The sequence below is a fragment of the Ambystoma mexicanum genome, chromosome 3p, assembly GCF_040938575.1.
Source record: "Ambystoma mexicanum isolate Mex_15411 chromosome 3p, UKY_AmexF1_1, whole genome shotgun sequence".
Taxonomy (NCBI): Eukaryota; Metazoa; Chordata; class Amphibia; order Caudata; family Ambystomatidae; genus Ambystoma; species Ambystoma mexicanum.
This window is the reverse complement of record NC_090925.1, coordinates 945,390,711-945,412,422: the sequence shown is the minus strand read 5'-3', so window position 1 is coordinate 945,412,422 and position 21,712 is coordinate 945,390,711. Positions and strand designations below refer to the sequence as shown.

Genomic DNA, 21,712 nt, shown 5'->3' with positions numbered 1-21,712 from the left:
CGCTGCGATCAGTTATAAAAGTTTGTTTTGATAACACTTTATCCCATTAAAGGGAGAAAAGTCACTCATGTGAGGTCTGAAAGCCCTTGACATTGTGTTTCTTTTGTCAAAATGTCATAGCAAACACACTCACCGAAAGGTTGCATGTTGATCAAATCACTATAACTCATTTACCATCTGCCTTGTGTATTATAAAAGTCTGATGTTGGAGTCACCACTGACCATGTAATCCTAACAGGTCATTGTTCAGTGGGCGCTGTTGATTTATTTCCATACATGTTCATTTACCTTCTTAAAGATAGTGGCACAAAAACGTTTTAAAAATGACAAAGTTAAGATACATATCGGCACAAATATGGCCTAGACCACCACCTCACCACAGCCCCATCATTACCATTTTCCCCAGGTCTGAGCGCATTAGGACCCTTGTCATGTGAGTTGAGACGGAGGAATGCGTTCATGGATGGTGTCACAAATCGAGGATGGACCTGAGAAATATCTCACCCCCATTGCTCTGAATACTTCAAATTGAATGTGGAATCTTTCCTTCCTGCTTGAGTCCAATGCCATATGCAGAAGGTAGGAGAAGGGTCAAGTAAAGCACTAACTCTAGTGCCAATGTGCAAATCTATAGGGCGGACAGTGTGCAGGGGTAAGGGGGGGTTCAGTTTATATACTAGCACAAAGCACTGATGGGCCTAGTGTTCATGCAGTTTACAGAACTGTTTTTTGTGGACATGCATCAGAAGGGCATCCAGTTCATCCCCCCTCCCTTTGAATTCTGGGATGTGTAGTTCCCCACCTTTCAAATTGGTGTGAAAACTACAAATTGGCTGATCTTTAACCCAACTCTACTGATCAGAGAAAGAGCGGTCACAGCATCAAAGCAGCATTAACTAATTTGGCCTCACTTTCCCTATTCTCGTCTGCCAAACAAACCCCACTTGACAGATGCCACATCCCACAGTGCAAAATCCAGACTGAGCAGCACTTGCTTACTGCAGCCTTTCCAAATAAGATTGAAAAGCTCACTTAGTAGCTGCAGGCCCTAAAACGGTATACTGGTATAACACCGGTATAAACAACGTGATGGTTATTATAGTTCAATTAAGCTGTTCACGGTATACTGTTACACCCCTAATGTGTATATGCATGCATGTGCTTGTGAGTGCGCATGTTTTCGAGTGGGTATGATGTATGAAGGCATGTGTGTGCTGTGCTCGTGAGTGGGTTGCCTTGAACAATGTGTTTCCATGTGTGTGGTAACAAGATGGGTTTTGAATCAGCTGGCTTGTAGAAAACCTGGATTTCGGTGTTTAAATTTTGTATCTCGTGGTTTGGTAGATTATTCCAAAGGTGTGTGCCATGGCAGCATTTTCAAAACGTTTGCATTGGAATATCGTTTGGTTCAGGCTAGTGGATGAAAAGGATCAAAGGCTCCTTGCGTGTAAAGGAAGAATTTGGGGTTGAAGGTGGTCTCTTAAGTGGAGTGCTTTTAGTGGGTATACCGTCATTTCATCGACTAGCTTTTCATCGCAGGGTTTTTTGCCGCGATTTTCTTTTTCGAAAAAAAAAATCGATTCTATTTTTTGGGGTTAAAAATGAAATACATTTGGTGTGTGTCTAGGGGAGTATTAAAATAATTAAACGGATGTGGGGCTTGGGGGGTAACCCCCACAAAAAAAATCAGTTTTTTTTTCGAAAAAAAAATCTGCGGCAAAAAACCCTGCGATGAAAAGTCCGTCGATGAAATCACATAGAACCTTTTAGTGTTGGTCGTAGTTATAAATGGACGTGAATGACATGAGTAGGGACCATATGTCAGGGTATAATCAATGGTTGAGAGGCGGATACAGGGTGGAAAGGGGATATTATAATAATATTATAATTGGTTATTTATAATGCACTTAAAACCCATAGATTGCTAAGCGCAGAGCCGGGGATCAAACCTGTGTTCCTCCGTCGTCTTGCTTCCAAGGTTGAGTGCCTTGCCCCTGAGAGATCCTCACGAGACTTGATACTAAAGCAGACAATTCAAACTGATAAGGGTGATGAGCGTATGCAAAAAAGCAAGTTGTATCTCAATTTCGGGTGCTCACGTCTGCAATTTGCAAGGGTGACTTATTTTTTGGGCATTATAGCCTTTGAACACAAGTATGGTAAATGTCACAACGGGCTACAAAGGTATTTGAGTCTTGTGCAATAATGCAGATTTGGGGCATATTCATAATGTTGTGGCAAATAACTTTTAAAGATTAAAGTGGAGTTTGAGAAAACCTTCAAATAAATAACCCATGCGATTAACGATTGTTCTCATTTGTCTGCTATACACATAACTGAAAAACTGATTTTAAGAGTCCCCTTAATGTAGCACATTACAGTGACCACCTCTGTTTTGACTGGGAGTGTGCATGTTAATATTCATATTGCCCAATTAGGGTTATAATATGCAAAGGTATTTTTAATTTAACTTAATGGATTATTTCAAATTGTTTGCAGCAACTGAAAACCTTTTAGCCAGCACAGCTACCGAAATAGGAGTGGTTTCCCATTTTTCCTCTGGGATTCCAAACTTCTTCTAGGATGTGGCCCACTTATTTAAAACTAAGTGCTGTGAGACATTTCAAATATAGACAAGGTGAATACGTAGTTTAGTTTTTCAGTCAATTATACTTTCAATAAATCGGCTTGCAATAAAAACTGTCACTGAAGTGCCCTTTAATAGAGTACTGGGAAGTAATACATTTTAATGCGCCCAAGATACTCCTAGATAGTAATGCCAAGTAGTCTGTGTGTTTTCAGTTCTTAATGGTGCACCAGCAATGTTTCAGGCAGCTAATTTGATTTTTACCTGCGTTTTTTTCTAAGGATGCAAAATTGCAAACCTGTATCAACTTCCATTTTGGTAGAAGAGTATTACATAAAATAAAACTCCCTTTTCAGGGAGGGACTTGGAGGCTGACTGATGAAGAAATCTGGTCCATTTAAAAAAAAATGTATGAATGGGGCAGGCATCAAAATGTGCACCGCCACTAGCCATTGGCTAGTGATAATTTACTCTTGGTGAATAAGTAATGGTGTGCTGTGGTTATGTCCAGGACTGAGGGGGCAAATATGTTTTAATACATGGCTAGTGGCTTGCAGCTTGATATTTTTATCCCTGAATAGTGTACCTGTTACAAGTGCAGAGTTCAACATTGGTGGGAGTTCCTCGCTGGTAGATGCTTGTTTCGCCAGGATAACCTGTGCCATACAAACAGAACTGTTTGGGAATTTGTATAAAGTCACACTGGGGCACATCTTGAGGCTATTTAAAGCACTTTTGTTCATATTTGAGGGGCAAACCGGTATTTGCATCTTGTGAAACTTGGATTTATGGGATGCTATGTACTAGATCCTTAATTGCCAGCAGGAGCTCCGTAGGTGGGTGATGTTGAATACAAAGGAGCAGCTTTTTTGCACCTTGTTCTTCAAACTTTATTTTGATCCCTGAAGTAAACTTGTAGCACTGTTAGTCCACGTGTTCAATAATAGACACAGGGTAGTTCCCAAATGTAATAGCCTTGCGCATAATACAAACAAAATGGTTTTTCCAGGATATGCTATTTTCCAGCCTACATTAAGTGTGGTGGGGAAGCTATATGATCTATGATGATGATTCACTGCCATACGGAGCAGCTTAGCACTTCTCACTTAAGGACGGCCATTTGTTGTTGCCAACTCACAGTAATATCCAAATGTGATAAGTCTGCTTTGGCTGAACCAAAGCAATACTACAAAATCCATACCTACAGTTATTCAGTGCCTCTTCTGCAATGATTGACTTTATCTAAATGTTAACACCTGGTTCAAGAAGATATTGGTTTGTCTTTCTTCTCATGTAGTCGCAGAGATCTGGAAATTGAGAGGCCAGTTTTTGGTATTGAAGAAGACGACAAAACGAAAACACTCCAGTAAGTGTACTTTTTTTAAATACAAATATGCAGGTTCTTCTACAGGAGGTAGTTTACATAGGGTTAACTAGTTGTACCTGGTATAGCATGCTGATCTAGCAAATGTTTGTAATATGATCTTGTTTCTTCACGTGCATGCTCTCTCCCACTCTGGGGTGTTGCTCTTGTACATTCCTGAACTTTGTGTAATGGTTCAGAGCTGGATCCTTGAGTGTGAGGGAAGCATGGTCTCTTCCGTGAAGATTGTGGGCTGGGTAGGGGCACTGTCGCTAGCTTTGGGTTGTGGTGCCGGCATTTTCCATAAGGAGTGTAGAAAGGGGCTGAGTGGGGGTAATGAGGGCTATACTGGCCATGTGAGAAAAGTAGCTGAGATGCTTGTGCAGGTTATGCAGTGCTTTTAGGTGCTCAAAGATTAAGGATGTCAGTGTATGGGGCTGTACATGTGCACAGCTATTACAAAGGCAGCTTCAGTGATGTATTTATATACAGGTTGGCGTTCTCTGTGCTGTATGATAGCTAGTGTACTGTGCATAACTTTAGAATAGTCAAGGCCATTTATTACGGACGGAAATTATCTATAAATTCTATTCAAATGTTTGCATAAGCCAGGCAACCTAGGAAACATACTATTTTCTTTACCATATAGATAATTTAGATTGACGTTTCTAATGAATAGCGGCCTCCCATGGATTGCTCATCTTTAGATACATTCTTTGACGGCACAGCTGGCATCAAGCTTTTTTCACCCAGCAGGGGGTGCCATGTACCTTTGCGTCCGGCTCCTCCAATGGTCCGTTCCGCGACGCTGGAAGTGATTACGCTAGTACAAATAGGGCACACATCAACCAGTGATCTTCATTCCTTTTTTCTGCATGCTGCTTAAGGAATATTTCTGTCCCCGACAAAGAATTTGTTTATGCGACATACCATGTAGTCTTCGGATGATTGAGTTCACACGCTGCAGGGACTGCACTTTGAGGGTTTTTGTCATCCACCCACCGCACAAGGGTTTTCGGAGTGTGGTTCCTGTCAAGTGATGAGCCCCAAGATTCTCGGGTAACGGCAGCCAAACTATTAGAGGGCTGCCATACTACATCGAGACACCAGTCTAGAAGCCAATGTTTGGGCATCAGAAATTACCACAGCCGAAAAAGATTATGAAGAATGGGAAGGTCGATATAAAATTCCTAAAAAGAGATCAAACTGCATTCTTTTTTTGGTTTCTCCCTTAAAAGAAATAGAAATGCTGATCTTGAGGAGAGTGATGGGTCATTGGACTCCTCTAGACAAGTAGGGTGCTCAGCAGCTCTTTTTACGCCGAATTGGAAATATTGGTTAAATACCAAACCTGTGGGACCAAAGCACAACCAGGGTCACACATGTGACCCTCGCCATCCAGTGTGATCTGATTTTCAGGGAACCAGATATTGATTTCCCTGCAGGCCTGGGACTCTAGCGGCCTTGACACATCCCATGACCTAGATATTGCCAAAGTTTTCCCTACCTTCTGTATCATTTGCCAGAAGATTTGTGAATGCTGTGGTGGTCGGGACCCATTCTAGACTGGTCCAACAGTATGATCTTAGTATGATCTTATGAATATTTTGGACGGCGGGGGCACAAAAACTGTCTTTCCATTCAATCAAGTGCTCTCTGACCCCATGCAATGCCATGCAAATCCCTTATTTGGCACTCAGTCTAGAGACCTAGCATGAAAATACAAACCAGAGTTGACAGACCTGGCCTCCCTCTGTAGGCACCTCACCCCTGAGAGCCTGGTAGTTCAGGCTACTGTGGTTGGAACCAAATTATCTGATTCCCCTCTATGCCCCCATACAGAAAACGTAAAAAGCTGGATGCCCCTTTAAAGTATTGTGTTGGTTGAAGTACTTTTTATGTGCATTAGCGAAATACTACCACAGTCTTTGGAAGGTTATGTTGAAGGCAGAAAATGTACCCGATGTTGAGATCAAAGATGGATATAAAGAAGTAGTGGAAGAAAGTAAGTAAGCAACCTGCCAGGCTCCACAAACCGGCCTAGACAAGGTTGATTGAATTACCATGGCTATCTCAATGCCGTTGGCCAACAGACTCCTCGAACTGAATTTGCAACCAATGTCTCAACATGCCTTTCGAGGAAACCCAGTGGTTTGGTTGAAAGCCAATGAATCTCTAGAAAAGATCAAGTAGCCGAAGGCCACAGCCAGTTCTCTTGGTTTAGTGGCACAGCAGCTCACAGGTAATTTTTTGTTTTTTATGGTCTACTTGCTATAGGGGACGTAATTTGATCCTTTCAGCAATTTGCACAAGGAGGTGTAAAGCGGTTTCTCTCCAGCCAGAGGAGTACAGAGATTGTTCACGAGACCATGACGGGGAAGGAATGTACAAAGGTCTGACCCAGAGTGCTTCGGAGCATGCTTCCACTGCTTCCCAGAAACCTCTTCGACTTTGCATCCCACCATATGGATCCAGTGAGCAGGAGAATCAGTTCTTGAACCTTCGGCATGCATTACCATTGCCTGGGTCTTCCTTGTGGTTTCTTGCAGGTATTGTATGCAGTTTGTCTGAAGGCTCCCAGATCTGTGTACTTTGGTTCTGAAGGTGGAGGTGCAGATCCTGCTATAAAAGGCTGCTATCGGACTGGTTCCTTGAATGGAGTAAGGAAAAGGGTGGTACTCTCCCTATTTTCTGGTGGCAAAAAGACGGGGGGTGGCGGGTGGGTGGTGGGCACTTCCCAACCTGGACTTAAGGCTCCTACAAATTTCAAAGTTCAAGATGGTGAATCAGATAGAGATTCTGGTCAAAAGCATAGGAAATTCCTGAGGTTCGTAATTGTCGATGTCCATTGTCAGTTTAGCATGCTCCCTTTCAGTCTACCAGTGCCCTGAGGATCTTCACCAAACTACTGCTTGTGGTGGTGGTAAAGTTCAGGAGGGAGCAGCGAAGCCCAGGTCTCTGGAACAAGCTGGTTCCAATCTTGGCAGTATTGACTGAACTATGATGTGTCTGTGACTTCTTTTGTTAAATTGCATTTTAAGTTGTTTGTGGTGGTAAGTTACTGAAACGCCACGTGGTACAGAGTAATGGCACACACTGGCCAAAAAAGGTGGCAGCGCCAGCTGGGATTTATTTACCGGCATGCTGTTTGTTTAAAATCTATAAGTATTTTAATTTGTTAGTTGTGATGTTGTATGATTGGGGTGTTCATAAGGATGCACGTTTGGGGTTGAAAGACTGCTGGATGAACATAGGGGTTCAGGTGATGTACCTCTGTTTTTATGATTATCAGTAAATAGCCTATACGAATGGTTTGTTTTTTCATATTTTTTGCATTTTTCTTCCACATGTAAAAAGCACTTTTTCATCTCCAATTTTGTATTTGAATCCTTTTTTCACATGCAATCAACCAAAACAATAAAATGAGTATTAGGTCTGTGAGCATCAAATATGGGACTTATATTTTTTAACTTTTGAGAATTGATAAATTGTGCTTTGAGCTCTCCTTTGTTTTCTAACAGCACGTGTCTCCTCCTGCACAACTTGGCCTTCTCCCTCCACAATCTTTGCTGACACCTCCCATACTCTTGTTTTCATTGGAGCTGTGTTGGATTCTCGCCTGGGGAAGGCTTTCCCCAATCAAAGTACAGAATATTTTGAAGATGGTTGAATGATTCCAGAACCTAATTGATACATGCCAATCTGAGCCTTTTTGCACCTTCTGGTCCTGAGGGCTTCCTGCATCCTCCTGGTGCATCAAACCTGAGTTTGAATGGGGTCTGGTAAAAGGGGTCTCTCAAACTCCAATGTTACCAATTTTCGAACATGCAAGATCAGCTAGGATTCTCTGCACGGGTTGCTCACAACCTATTGTGGTGGGCTCGGACTGACAACCTAAATGTGCAGCAGTCTTTCTGGCCGCCATGGTCAGATGAAACGGTTGTGGTGCATTCTGCCTTGAAGTGTGGGGTACTGGCTGCACCAGCCCCTTGTGCCCCCCCAGCCCTCTGAGATATCCTTGCTCTGAAGACCCTTCTCCCTTTATTGGAAGTGTCCTGATCCTGGCTGAGATGACGGTGGCCATGCATTACTCAACAAGAGAGGGGGGTTTGGGCCACTGCCCCTTTTGCAGGCAAGAGGGGCAGCTATGGTTCTGGGTGTTTGATAATCACATCTTGTTGGCAACCCATATAGCCGAGGAAGGAGAAAGAGGTGGCAGAGTTCAATATTCCACAAGGAGTTGTGCCAGGAGATTGTTGTGGCAGTCTTCTACTTTTCGGAAACCCCTCAGGTGGATATGTTTGCCACCAGCGGCAACAGGAAATTGCAACTGTTAAGTTCCAGGAAATTCCCTCAAGGGGCACAGAGGCATGCATTTCTGGTAGATTGAGACTTAAATCTTCTAGATGCATGCCAACTGATTCCCGTTCTCCCGCAGGTTCTCTGGGGACTAGAAAGGTTCCAGACCATGATTGATCCTTATCGTTACAGATTGGTCGCGGAGGACTTTTTATGCAGATCTCCTAGAAGTGGCCATCCATTATCCTCAACACCCTCCGATGAGTCAACCACCTGACCTAGCAGGGAAGGTATAGAGATTGGGATCTTCCCAATGAGGTTGTGGAGGTTCTCCTTGCCACATGCAGGCCAACTACCAAGGCAATCTAGAACTTCCATTGAAAAAAATGTTGGACCTGGTGGAAAGAAATTGATCTGGACCCGATAGCTCGACCTACAGCCAAAGTCCTCCAGGCCTTTTGAAACTTGATCAAAGCAACCTACAAATTGGCACGATGAAAGATTATATTTGTTGAGTTTACCTGTAATTAAGAGAAAGCCTGAACAGGAGAATCTTATTTTGGGATCCTCACTGTGGTGCAGTACCTCAATGGGACTTGAATCTAGTCTTTACTTTATTGCCTGACTTTTTTGAGCCCAGGCATTCATGTTTGCTGAGGCTTTTAAACTCAAAGACAGTCTTTTGAGTGGCTTTAGGTGAGCTGCACGTCCTTTCAGTTAAGCCTCTGTACCACCTTTACAGCAAGAAACGTTACTGCGTTTTGGTCCCTCATTTCTACCCAAGCTAATATCAGAATGGAATATCTATTATATAGTGACGACGCATATCTTCAATGTGTAGGTCAAATGGTCGAATCTAATTGGTCGACAGGACAAATGGTCGACACCAAAAGGTCGACGGGTCAAATGATCACATTTTTTTTGTTTGTTTTCACTTTTTTTTTGGGGGGGGGTCCCCCAACCCCCTTTTTTTTTTTTGCTAAAAACCCTTTTTTCCCCTAAACAAAAACCTAAAAAAAATATATATAACTAAAAAAAAAATCGATCATTTGTCCTGTTGACCAAATTGTGTCGACCATTTGACTAGACACCAATGTAAGTCACTTCCATTTATTTGGTTCCTAAATGACTTGGGTTCAAAACCTCCACTTCAAATGGATTGTGTCCTTCCACGTATTCCTCATCTTAGATATTCGTATCTTCAGCTTTGCTGCTTCGGAATTTTTTTTCCATCAGGGGGTGCTGTGCTCGAGGTTGCGGTGACGATGTCCCTCGAGGGCTGCCATCGAGCGTCCACGTCATCCGCAGCATAAAGGGCTCGAGCCGCGCCTGTTGGCTTTAGTTCCTTTTTTCCGATAGCTTTTGCTTCGTGACACGAAAATGGTGCTTCAGTTCTTCAAACCTTTTTGGCAACCATGGCCGGAGAGAACGGTAGTGACGGACGCCTCACTCACGGGGTGGGGAGCCCACACCAACGATCTGTTAATCAGTGGTCGTTGGTCTCCATCAGAGTCCAAACTACACATCAACCTTTTGGAGCTGAGGGCAATCAGACTAGCGCTGAAGGCCTTTCTGGCCTCTGTACGGGGAAAGAATGTCCTGATAATGACGGACAACACAGTGGCCATGTACTACATCAACAAGGGAGAATGCGTAGGGTCACTACCACTGTGCAGAGAGGCAGTGCAGCTCTGGTTCTGGGCAAAACCAGAAGGAATCTCTCTTTCAGCAGTTCACCTAGCCAGAGAGCAGAACACAGTGGCGGATGCTCTGAGCAGGCAGAGCAGTCTCCCACGAGTGGGAACTAGCTCAGGAAGTCCTTCAAGAGATCTTCGCCCTTTTGGGAACCCCTCAAGTGGATCCGTTTGTGACCGAGGTCAACCGGAAGTGCGAACAATATTGCTCAAGGGAATTTCCCCCGAGAGGAGCTCTAAGGGCACGCGTTCGTAGTGGACTGGGTATTTCCACTCCTGTACTCTTTCCTCCAGTCCCTGTGATCCCTCATGTAATCAGGAGGTTGAGAAAGTTCAGGAAAACCATGATCCTAATTGCTCCGGATTGGGCCAGGAGGACGTGATACCCGGACCTTCTGGTCATGTCCATCTGCCCTCCAATACGTCTTCCACAAAGAGTGGATCTTCTCTCGCAAGAGGAAGGTCTGGTTCTCCATCCAGAGGTCAAGACTCTCAGCCTTCACGCATAGTTTCTGAGAGGCTGAGATATAAGGATTGGGACCTTCCGGACAACGTAATAGAGATTTTGCTTTCGGCCAGAAGGTCAGCAACAAAGTCCTTGTAACGGTGTTGTTGGAACAAGTTCAGTAACTGGTGCAAGGACAAGAATGTGGATCCATTCCTATGTAATACTCCTATGGTGCTTTCTTTCCTTTTACACCTGGTCAATTTGGGGCTCCAAGTTGGTACGATAAAGGGATACTTGGCAGCGCAATCTATTTTTAAGCGCTCCTCAGAAGAAGTCTTACTTCAAAATGCCCTTGGTTATTCAGTTCCTGAAAGGGCTGACAAATGTGTACCCTCCATCCCATTTTCGGGTACCCGTCTGGGATTTAAATTTAGTTTTAAAATTCCTCACCTGTATTCCATTTGAGCCCTTGCACTCTTGTCTGCTAAGGCTCCTTACTTTAGACAATACTTCTTGTGGCAATTACATCATCCCGCAGGGTGAGTGAATTGCAGGCGCTCTTGAAAGCCTCCTCACACCATTTTTCATAAGGACAAGCTTACTCTTAAAGTCAAACCCTCTTTTTTTTAATTTTTTTAGCAGAAATAGTCTGACTTACACCTGTCACAAAAAATCACTTTACCTTCCTTCTATCCTCTTCCTCATGCAAGTAAGGAGGAAGAAAGACTTCACAGACTGGGCCCTAAAAGGGCTCTCGTTTCTATATAACCAGATTGGCTAAATTTAGGTAAAGTCTTCAACTTTTTGTTGGATATACTGGACACAAATTAGGACTGGCAGTAACAAAACAGACATTGTCCAGATGGATAATTCTAGCAATTACTGAATGCTATAGATTAGTGGGAAAAGATCCTCCTGATGGGCTAAGGGCTCATTCAACTAGGGGTATGGCAACTTCAACGGCCCTTCAGAGGGGTGTCCCGGTGCAAGACATTTGTGCAGCGGCCACCTGGTCCTCTATGCACACCGTTGTGAAGCATTGTTCTCTAGATTCAACATCACAAGGAGGCCTTTTTGCTAAAGCCATCCTTCATACAATCCATGATTACAATTGACCAGTACTCCCACCTCCATTTTTACATACTGCTTTGGGAGTCTATGTAAGATGAGGAATACGTGGGAGGACACAATCCATTCGAAGAACAAGTTAGTTACCAACTGTAACGTTCTTTCGATTGGATGTCCCTCCCACGTATTCCTCATTGACCCTCCCAGCCTACCCCGCCGTACAGTTTATGTCCATTGCACTCCGAATTCCTTGAGAGCTTGAGGTCTAAAGTACGCCTGATGAACTGCTCAGCTGGATATATCGAAAAAACAGAACTGAAGCCAACAGGCGTGTCTCGAGCCCTTTATACTGCGGATAACGTTGACCCTCGATGGCAGCCTTCGAGGGACATAGTCACTGTGACCTCGAGCACAGCGCCCCCTGGTGGAACGTTTTTCTGACGCAGTAAAGCTGAAGATACGAATATCTATGATGAGGAATACGTGGGAGGAACATCCAATCGAACCAACTTTACAGTTGGAAAGTAACTTGTTCATCTCTAGCAATCTTTTCTCCCCTTCCAACTGTCCTTGCTGGACCAACCCTGCCTCCCCCGCCACCCCGCCTTGTCCTCCTCCTACCCCACCACCACCCGGTGCTTCTCGAAGTATGTGCTCCTTGGCATTCTCCAAGGGGATAAGAAGTCATAAAGTAAGTGACTTTAAGACTGTTTTTGATGGGACATTAACTTAAGTGCAAAACATTACAGTGCTAACAAGGTTATAATACTTAACACGCCTTCCCCCTTTAACCAATGATTATTTGTCTAAATCGCCTTCTTAGCTAGTTTTTGTTTTTGTCATACCAGATTCACGTCAAGTCCCATCCTCTTCTGCGCACCCTCTGGAACCACTACTTTGACACCAGTAGCCATTCTCCACACTGTGCTTCTTTTTTTTTTTTAAACTGCCTCACAGCACATTTGCCTACTGTTCATTTCCATGCTTCATCCTCTCCATTTCTGCCAGCACACCATCTTCCTCCATAGCCCTAGCCCACCCCCCCTTTATCAACACCAGGACACACTTTTCTTTTTCTTTTCCACTTTGTATTTATTGAGGTTATTCAGCATCAATAACAAGACTCATCATCAGATAAAGGGTCCAAGCTAGACAACATATAACACCCCTTCCCCTCCATCCCCCACCTACCCCTCCCAACACACCCCCTGTCCCCCGAACAGTGAGCTACACAGGGTTCAACAGAACAGAAGCAAGAGGTACACCAGGACCGGGACAAAGGCCCAGAACAAATTAAGGCTGTTTAGCAACATATCCTTATCTGCAAGGTCCCAGATAAACACAAGACATCAGGTGGCACATTCCATTTGAAGACCAAAGCCCACACCACCCTCCTATCATCGAGCTCCGTGCAGGGCCCAAGATCTTAAAGCCTCAAAGCTTCACAGTCCGCACTCAAAAGCACAGTAGTCCAATCCTGCAAAAAAGAGGACATGTTATCATTGACAATGGCTGCGAGTTTCTCGTAAGTAAAGATTGACAAAAGTTTGTTAAACCATTCCAATTTCGTTGGGGCCTGGGAACTTTTCCACTTCTGGGCCAGAGCCATTCTCCCCGCACTCAACATCACACTCGTCACTCTAGAAAAAGGGAATTCCTCGCACTCGGACCTAGGGGTACCCAATAAGATCTCCATGGGATGAAGGGAAGGACAGATTCCCAGGATATCCTTGATCCAACTCAGCAACTCCGCCCAGTAGACCTGAATAAACGGACACTCCCACCACATGTGGCACCAGGTTCCTCTACCAGCACAAGCCCGAGGACACCTTGGAGATACAACAGGAAACATTTTAGACAAGGAAGCGGGCGGGCGGCCGGTGCCAAAAGTGGAGAATCTTAGTTGTGCTCCATGGCTGTAGTATAGAGCTTCCCACCAAAAATTGACCGGTAAACAGAGTCCAAAGCACGATCATCAAGGGTTGTGCCCAGTCTCTCCTCCCATGCACCCCTAAACGTCTGCCTACCCTCCAAATCAGCCGTAATTAAAACATTGTAGATTTTAGAGAGACCCTTTCCTAGACTTGGCCTCCACAAAGACTTTTTCAAAAGAGGTCAAAGGACAAGAGGGAAGCCACCCAGTCTGCTTGAGTAAGAATACCCTTAAGCCGCAAGTAATCAAAGATAAAAGGAGGCTTCTCCGGAAGCATTTCTGGCAATTGGGCAAATTTAATAAAACCTCCCTGGTCAAACAATTGGGCGGCCCTCTCAATCCCCTGGTCCGACCACGACTGCGTCCCTCGAAAACCCCTGGTCCCCAAATCGAGCGGAGGACCGCACAAAGAAGGCAGGGGGGAGGGCCATGATGAGAGTAACTTGTTGTCCCTGCTTGGTCTCTACAGCGCCCAAAGAACCGATAGGATCAAATGGGACCTAGCTGCATTGGGTAGAGAACGAGGAGGGGCCCAGAGCAAATCCCTAACGTTACGAGGGTGAACCTGCACATCTTCAACGTACGTCCAGTACGTCCTGAGGTCATCCTGCAAATGCTCTAGCATCACCCGCAGCTGAGCCGCCTTGTAATACTGCTTGAAGTCCGGCAGGACAAATCCCCCGAACGCCTTTGGGAGGGACAAGGTACCAAATTTTATTCTAGCCCTCTTGCCACCCCACACAAAGCGAAGAAGACTCATTCGAAGAGACGCAAAGCAATGGTCCGGAATGATGCAGGGAAGAGAAGAGATAAAGAAGTCTGGGGAGCACATTCATCTTCACAGAAACCATACGCCCAAACCAAAAAAGCGTGAGGGGAGACCACCTATCCAGATCACTACTAACCTTAGCCAACAGGGGGGGACAATTCAACTCAAAAATCCTGTTCAGATCCCTAGGTATATTGGCGCCTAGATACCTAGTGCTGACACTCTATTCGCATCCCGAACACCTCCGTCTTACCCTTAATATCATTGTCTAACTTACCCATGGGCATAATACAGGATTTGGAAACCTTGATCTTGAGCCCGGAGAACCTTTCAGAACCGCATATCAGTTCTAGCAACCGAGGCAGGGAGTCATTAATCCCAGACAGATACACTAGGATGTCGTCTGCAAAGAAGAAACAATTTAAATTCAAAGTACCCACACTGCACTCCAGAAATCGTCTCCTCGGATCTGACCGCAATGGCAAAGGGCTCTATAGCCAGAGCATACAAAAGGGGAGATAGAGGGCACCCTTGACGAGTTCCTCTAGAGAGCGAAAAGCTCGGAGAGGTAAAACCATTAACTAGAACCCGCGCGGAGGAAGCATTATACAAGGCCAAAACCCATCCACAGAATTGATCACCGACACCCATTTTACGGAGTACCTTTCCCATATAGGACCACTCTACGCGGTCAAAAGCTTTTTCAGAGTCCAGCAAGAGGAGATGAGCCTCGGACTCCCGTTTGGACACCTCATACATCAGGTCCACCGTTTTTCTAATATTGTCAGACCCCTGGCGTCCGGGAATAAAGCCCACCTGGTCTCTCTGAACCAAAGGGGGAATGAATCTAGGCAACCTGGTCGCCAGGAGTCTGGCCAATATTTTCACATCAACATTTAGCAATGAGATGGGCCTATAGGATTGACATAACGAAGGGTCCTTCCCCCTCCTTCGGATGACAACAATGAGAGCCGACATCATGGAAGAGGGAAGACAGCCAGTATCCAAGGCAGAGTTATACACCTTAGCCAAGAACGGAGCCAAGGTGGAGCGAAATGTTTTATAAAAACGGACGGTGAATCCGTCATCCGCTGGAGCAGTACCATTCTTCAGAGATGTAATCGCATCAATAACCTCTTGGGGAGAGATGGGGAGCTCCAAGGAGGCCGAACTTTCTCGCGCTAGACAGGGGATTGGAAGCGACTCAAAAAACCGATCCACTTCGGATCCATTTCCGGTATACTCTGAAGCATAAAGGTTTTCGTAGTACAACTTAAATTGTTCCGCAATTTGATCATCCCCAAGCAGTTTTTCACCCCCCTGGCCAGAAATAAAATTAACTCGCCTACTGTTACGAAGTTCCCTGAGCATCCAAGCCAGAATCTTGTCTGCCTTTTCCCCCTTCTCCATACAACGCTGTTTCAGGAAAGCAAGTTTCTTCTCCGTCTGCCCCACAAGGAGGGCGGACAGTTTCGCTCTAAGCTGTTGGAGTTTTTCACGCTTACTTGGGTCCATCTGCGATCTCAACTTACCCCCCCCCCCTCCCCGGTTGGATAGGTAGAATCTGCTCCCTCAATTTTCGCTCCTCCCTAGATCTGTCTTTCTTCCTCCTAGCTCCCATTTCCATTAGAACACCTCTGATCGTGGCTTTGAACACATCCCACACCCCTCTAACCGCCACCTCCCCATTGTCATTTAAACAAAAAAATTCAGTGATAGAATCTAGAAGAGACTGCCGTAGTTCCCTATCCATTAGGAGAGAGTCTTATATATCCGCCGTGACTTGCTCTGAGCCACCTGGGGAATCCCCACGCTGATGTGAACCAGATCGTGGTCGGACCATGGGATGGACTCTACATTGAAATCAGAAATGTATTCATGGATCGAGGAGTCAACCATAATCAATCCTGGAGAACGACTGATGTACTGAGGAAAAATACGTGTAGATAGTGTCCCGATTGCCAACAGCGGGGTGAGCATCAACAAGACCCAAGCCCTCATTAACCCCTCGGAAGGAATCCGACAATTTCATTTGAGATCTAAGGTCAGGGCACGGGCTAGGAGATTTTCTATCTCTATCTGGGCTCAAAACCATATTAAAATCTCCCCCTACAATTATCGCTCCCTCTGCAAAATCTCTGATTTTCCCTCCCATCCCCTGCCAAAACACATCTTGATCTTCATTCGGGGGATACACTCCCACAAAAGTGAACAACCGACCCTTCACCTCCCCCTTAACCATGACCTAACGCCCCTCCGGATCTGCTCAATGAGCCCTAGGAGAAAACTGTTCGTCCGGAGCGACCATGAGCACAACCCCCCGCTTCTTTGCCACATAAAATGACCGAAATAAGTGCTGAATAACCCTGGATTTGAAAGCTTGCTCCCTCCCCTTAATCCAGTCGGACTCCTGCACAAAGAGAAATTGTAGTTTTAACCTGAGAAACTCTCCGAGCACCAGAGACCTCTTTGTCGGAGAGTTCAAGCCTCGCCCATCTAGGGACCACACAGACAGAGGATGGACAAACTCATTCATTAGGACAGCCGGATGACTCATTCGTCTCTGGCCAAAAGCCTTCATATAAACCCTGTCCCAAGTCCGTGGTATTCATAGAAAAACCAGGAAAAAACAAGTTGAACCTAACGACTATGGTAGCTCCAAACCCCCCCCCCCACACTCCCCACCCAACTCCAACCCCGCCCCCAACTCTTGAGCGCCTGAGAGGACTGCAACATCCAACTGCCGACTTCAGACCACCAAGGATTGCCTCCACCAGGGCGAAAAGCTTCTCTAAGTCACACCATATTCTGGGCCCCCCCAACACATGAACAAAAAGAAGATAGAAAGAATATGAAATAATTTTTCCCAGCAATCGAACAGGTCATCAAATAACTGAGTTCAAACTTCAAACCTGCCTCATCAACCACAGGCTCATTTCAGAAGCAAAACTACAAAGAGGTCACTGAGGACTCTACCCCCCATTCAAGTCGCTGACTGTCCTGGGGATGGGGACGCTATCCTCCTGTACTTCCTGTGACCCTGAACGTGCCGCCACCCCAGAGACTCTGAGGAATCTTTATGTGGACCCTTATCAGGACCATTGCCCAACTTGATATCTTCCTGGGGGGGGTCGCTCAACAGCTCTCATCGCTCTCCTAATGTCGGCCTCTGAAATAAGAACATACTTATCTGTTGAGTTCAAAGGAGAGCGAGAACGGATGCCCCCACCTATAGCGCACTCATTTAGCCTGTAACCATTTCCTTAATGGCCCAGAGTCTCCGGCGTGCAAGCGTGAACGCAGAAAGGTCTTGGTAGATGGAGATCTTGGCGCCATTCCAGTCAATCGGACCTCTTTTTACGAGCCAGCTCCAATATCTTTGTCTTCTCCACAAAATAATGAAACTTCACTAGGGTGGAGCGAAGGCCACCAACGCGGCCCCCCGCTCTGTGGGCACTGTCAATGGTAGGGACATTGGTGTTCTCTCCCCCAAACAAAAGGCTTATAATTTCTTTGACCTTTCTCACAATGTCCGCCTGCATCTCTGCCTCCTGCTCCAGTATGCCAAGGAATCTCAGCTTAGAGCGTCTCTCCCGGTTCTCCAAATCGTCCAATTTGAGCGCATTCTTTTCCTCTCTCCTCTCCAGCTCTACCAGCTGCAAGTCGAACTGCGTCTCAAAGAGATCAGCAGAGGATTGGTTGGAGGCGGTCCTCCACATCATCCACCTTCTTATCCAGGGAATCTAGTCTCTTCCCTATGTCCGCTCGAAAACCTCAGATCTCCTCGAGCATAGCTGCCATACTGCGGCTCATATCTTGGGTGTCTACAGCCTCAGGCTGGCCAGAGTCATGCATAGTGATGTCCTCCCCCGAATGCTGAAGCGACCTCCGGAATCTTTGCAGCGCCCGCACTCCGTGCATCCACAACCAGGATCTGGAACAAAGACTTTGGGCCAATGACCCGGTTAGGTCTCCCCTAAGAACGTAACTTAAAAGTTAGCCCTCCACCAGTTTGTCACAGGACATACGAGAGCCTCACTGATCTTCCAAAGGGAAGTTGGTTAAGGAACAAGAGGGCAAAAACAGACCCTCTGCTCTCAATGCCAGCGTGTCCTTCGAAGTTAAGATGGCTCAAACAGGAGCCCAGAGGAGCAAATACGTCCACTCAGCCAAATCCGTTCAGAGCCCGCAGGAGTGGGGCACTCCGGCATACGGAAGCCGCAGAAAAGCAGGCCAAGATGGGGGGACACAAGGAACACCCCAATATTTAAAAGTAACTACCAACAGGAGAAGCACCAGGGGTCCACTCCAACATCCAGGCGCTACATCAACTCCCCCTCCACCAGAGCACCGCAGGAGGTCCCCTCAGCGGCAATCACCAGAGTTATACGAGGGGGCGACAACACCAATGAAAGTGCACACGAGAGCTCCAGAAAGATCCACAGCAAAGACTCCACAGGACACAAGCCTTCCCGGAGCTGTGCCCCACAACGACCTTGAGCTCTACCTTCTCCAGGGACAGGGAGCGTAGCCTCAGAGAGTGCGCCTTACACACTCACCAGCTCCCGGACGCACGTCCACACTTCTACATTGCATCGGGCTGACGTCCGGCATGGGTCCTCCCTCTTCGGGACCTTCGATCTGCAGCAGTCGGGCTGCTCCTTCCACTCCAAGTCCGCCGCATATAAAAGCCTAATGCGGCCGCCCACCAGAGCACTGTTCTGCCGAATTAGGGGGGGAGCACAGACCCGGCCGATGGCCTGCCAACTACTCTTCAGCCCCCCCCCCCCCCCCCTCCCACCGCCAAGTCACTCCAAACTGTGCGGCTCCCTCACCGGGATCAGACCCGGCACAGAACGCCTCCTCCTGGGTCTTTCTCAAGCTACACGCATCCGGCACTTCGAGACACTAGTTCCTCACTCGTTGACCTCTACACAACGCCGGACAGCACCCGGGGTGGCCGAGGCACCGTTCGAACAGGGCAGGGCGGCCCGGAAACGAAAATAAGGCGCCCCGGGGAGGAGATCGGCTGAGAGACTTCAGCACATCTCAGCGCCCCCTGGTGGCTCCCCAGGACACACTTTTAACCACTGGCTCCCCTGCCTCTTCTTGCATTCCTACCCCAACTCATAAAATGCAGTCTGCTCTTTTATTTCCCAGGCACCAGTTCAAGCGAATACGTAAGTCTCTGTTGTGATGCCACCATCACATTATTCTTTGTGACATACCTTCCAGTCCCTTCGACACCCAAAGGTTTGTGGTCAGTTGATGATATTCTATACCCCATAAGAGGAACATCCTAAACTTACTTCCCAAACTACACTCTGTATTACTAAAAATTGCTGCCCCTGAAACCACACTACTCGCTCCTCCAAAATGGCCACCATGGCCCAGACCGTGCAGCTTCTATTTATCCTCAATATTTGATTTGTGGGTCTCGGACCTCAGAGCTTCTGGCAGTCCCAGCGCTCCTCTAGACGATCCACTCCTTTGCTCTTTGTGCTACGTGGAGCCTGCACACAGTACCTGAAGTGCAACACATCCATAGCATGCCATTGCAATGTGCTGCAGTTGCGATAAGTACTGTCATGGTTTGCTTTTCTACTATCCCAGTTATTCAACCACCTCATGTCTAACTACTAACCCACTGGTAGTAGCTACTTCCTTTCAGTGATTTAGCTAGTGTGTGGAAAACATGTTCTCTTCTGTCCAGACTCCCCGGTCTGGTGCACAGTGGGGCTGCATCTACATATCACTCAGATCTTTCGATACACTCCCCCGCCCCCTGCCCACGCTCCCAATCGACCGACCTTGCTGCAACCCCTTAGTGCTTCTACTAGCATGTGCTCCTAAGCATTCGCCAAGAGGATGAGAAGTGACAAGATTAGTGACTTACTACTCATTTTTTTTATAGGACATTAACATAAGTGCAAAACATTACAGTGCTAACAAGATCATAATACATAAATCTTGCTTTGAAAATTAATCTGCCTGTACATTAGCCTCTGCCTCAACCCTGTGAGGAGGAAAGGCTACACCGGCTTGACCCCAAGACAGCACTGAGTTTCTGTCTTGAGTGAAATAATTGAAAGGATTATCAGTTGAGTGTCTGCACAGGCCCGTAGCTGGGTGCAACGGTTTTCAAAATGACAATCTAGGTGGCTGCTTCTTGATCACTGACTGACAGATGGTTCATAAGGAGAAGCTTTTGGGGTTGCGGTCGCATTACACTACGACTGACTGCCGCAATGGCTCTTTAGAGGTGTCCCTGCCTTGTACATTTTCCAAGTGGCCTTGTGGGAATCTATACATATATTCTACAAATAGTATTGTCTGATTCAATGAATGCTGCAGATGCTCTTTGGTCGGGCAGTTCATTTATCTTGCCTAAGTAATGTCTCCTCTTCCCAACTCTGTCTGGATACTGCTGTGGGAGTCGATCTAAAGATGAGGAATCCGTGGGAGGACGACATCCACTAGAAGAACACATTACTAACTTGGGGTAATGTTCTTTCTTATAGATGGCTCCACCAAAGATTCCTCATCATCCTCCTAACCGTCCCCACCATAAGAATGGTTAAGCCTAATGATTTTGAGGAAGAGAAATCTTAGGCCTGAATAAGTATATACTCCCGCCACCAGAGCCCCCACAGCCCCAGCCGCTCACCATCCATTTGTTCCCTCAGCTGCTACACACTCCTATGGCAAACATTCTGAGTAAGTAGGAAATAAAATGACTAATGTCACATAATTATGCTCCATGTGCATGATGTATGAGTTGAAGTGGTTGGAAAGCTGGCTGCAATGTAATGGAGAATACAAGTGAACATTAATTTAATAATTGTTAGAGAAATAAAACCTGCTGTGCAGAGTGAGTGGAAGCAGAACGTGCAAATTGGTTATAGTGTGGGCGAGGAATGGTAGGAGAATGAGAATCTGGGAATCAAGGAGTTGACCTCAAAGGGTGTAAGCAGAAAGGCTTAGTGAAATGTCAGATGGACAGAAGGTTGGTTGGGATGGAGACGGGGGAGGGAAAAGGAAGTGGGTGGAGTAGAAGGGTAAGGTAAAGTGCTCATGTATGGAACTAGGCTAATCTTCCAAAGTGGTTGCAGGCACAATCGTGTCCCTGTTGAAGCACTAAGTTGTGATGAGAGCAGGGAAAGTTAAAGTCCAGCAGGAGAAAGTGAGAACGAGCTGAAGAATAAGTGAGCTCTGACTCTTAGCAAACTCACTAAATGTAAGCACGCACTAAGCGTAATGACTCAAAGTAGAGGTCACCGTTCTCTAGCACCGACCAGGAGTTACAGATGCCTGGGCTAGGGCGGTGACTCCCGGGGTAGACGAGAGACATGGACAGCCTGGGTCCCAACCCCAGTAACAGCCAAATAGCCTAGATTAACAAAACTGCTAGTCTTTTATCAAGGTGATTGGAACCAGTCTAGATCCTTTGTTTATACCAATAAACCCTTGAATAACCAAGGTTTTGGGGTGGTTTCTGTGACTCGTCCACACAAGCCAAGCTTTGAAGGCACCAGTAACCCAGCCAAACCC

General features: G+C 46.2%; 1 protein-coding gene across 5 annotated transcripts in view; it reads left to right on the top strand.

Moving 5' to 3' along the window:
- The window catches only part of NDRG3 (NDRG family member 3), a 1,445,730-nt gene that overhangs the window by 857,247 nt on the left and 566,771 nt on the right, over positions 1–21,712 (top strand). For all 5 annotated transcript variants that reach the window (XM_069652255.1, XM_069652253.1, XM_069652252.1 and 2 more), the window contains exon 11: positions 3,885–3,953. In XM_069652255.1, coding sequence (XP_069508356.1) covers positions 3,885–3,953 — 69 coding nt within the window. The remainder of the gene's footprint in view (positions 1–3,884; positions 3,954–21,712) is intronic.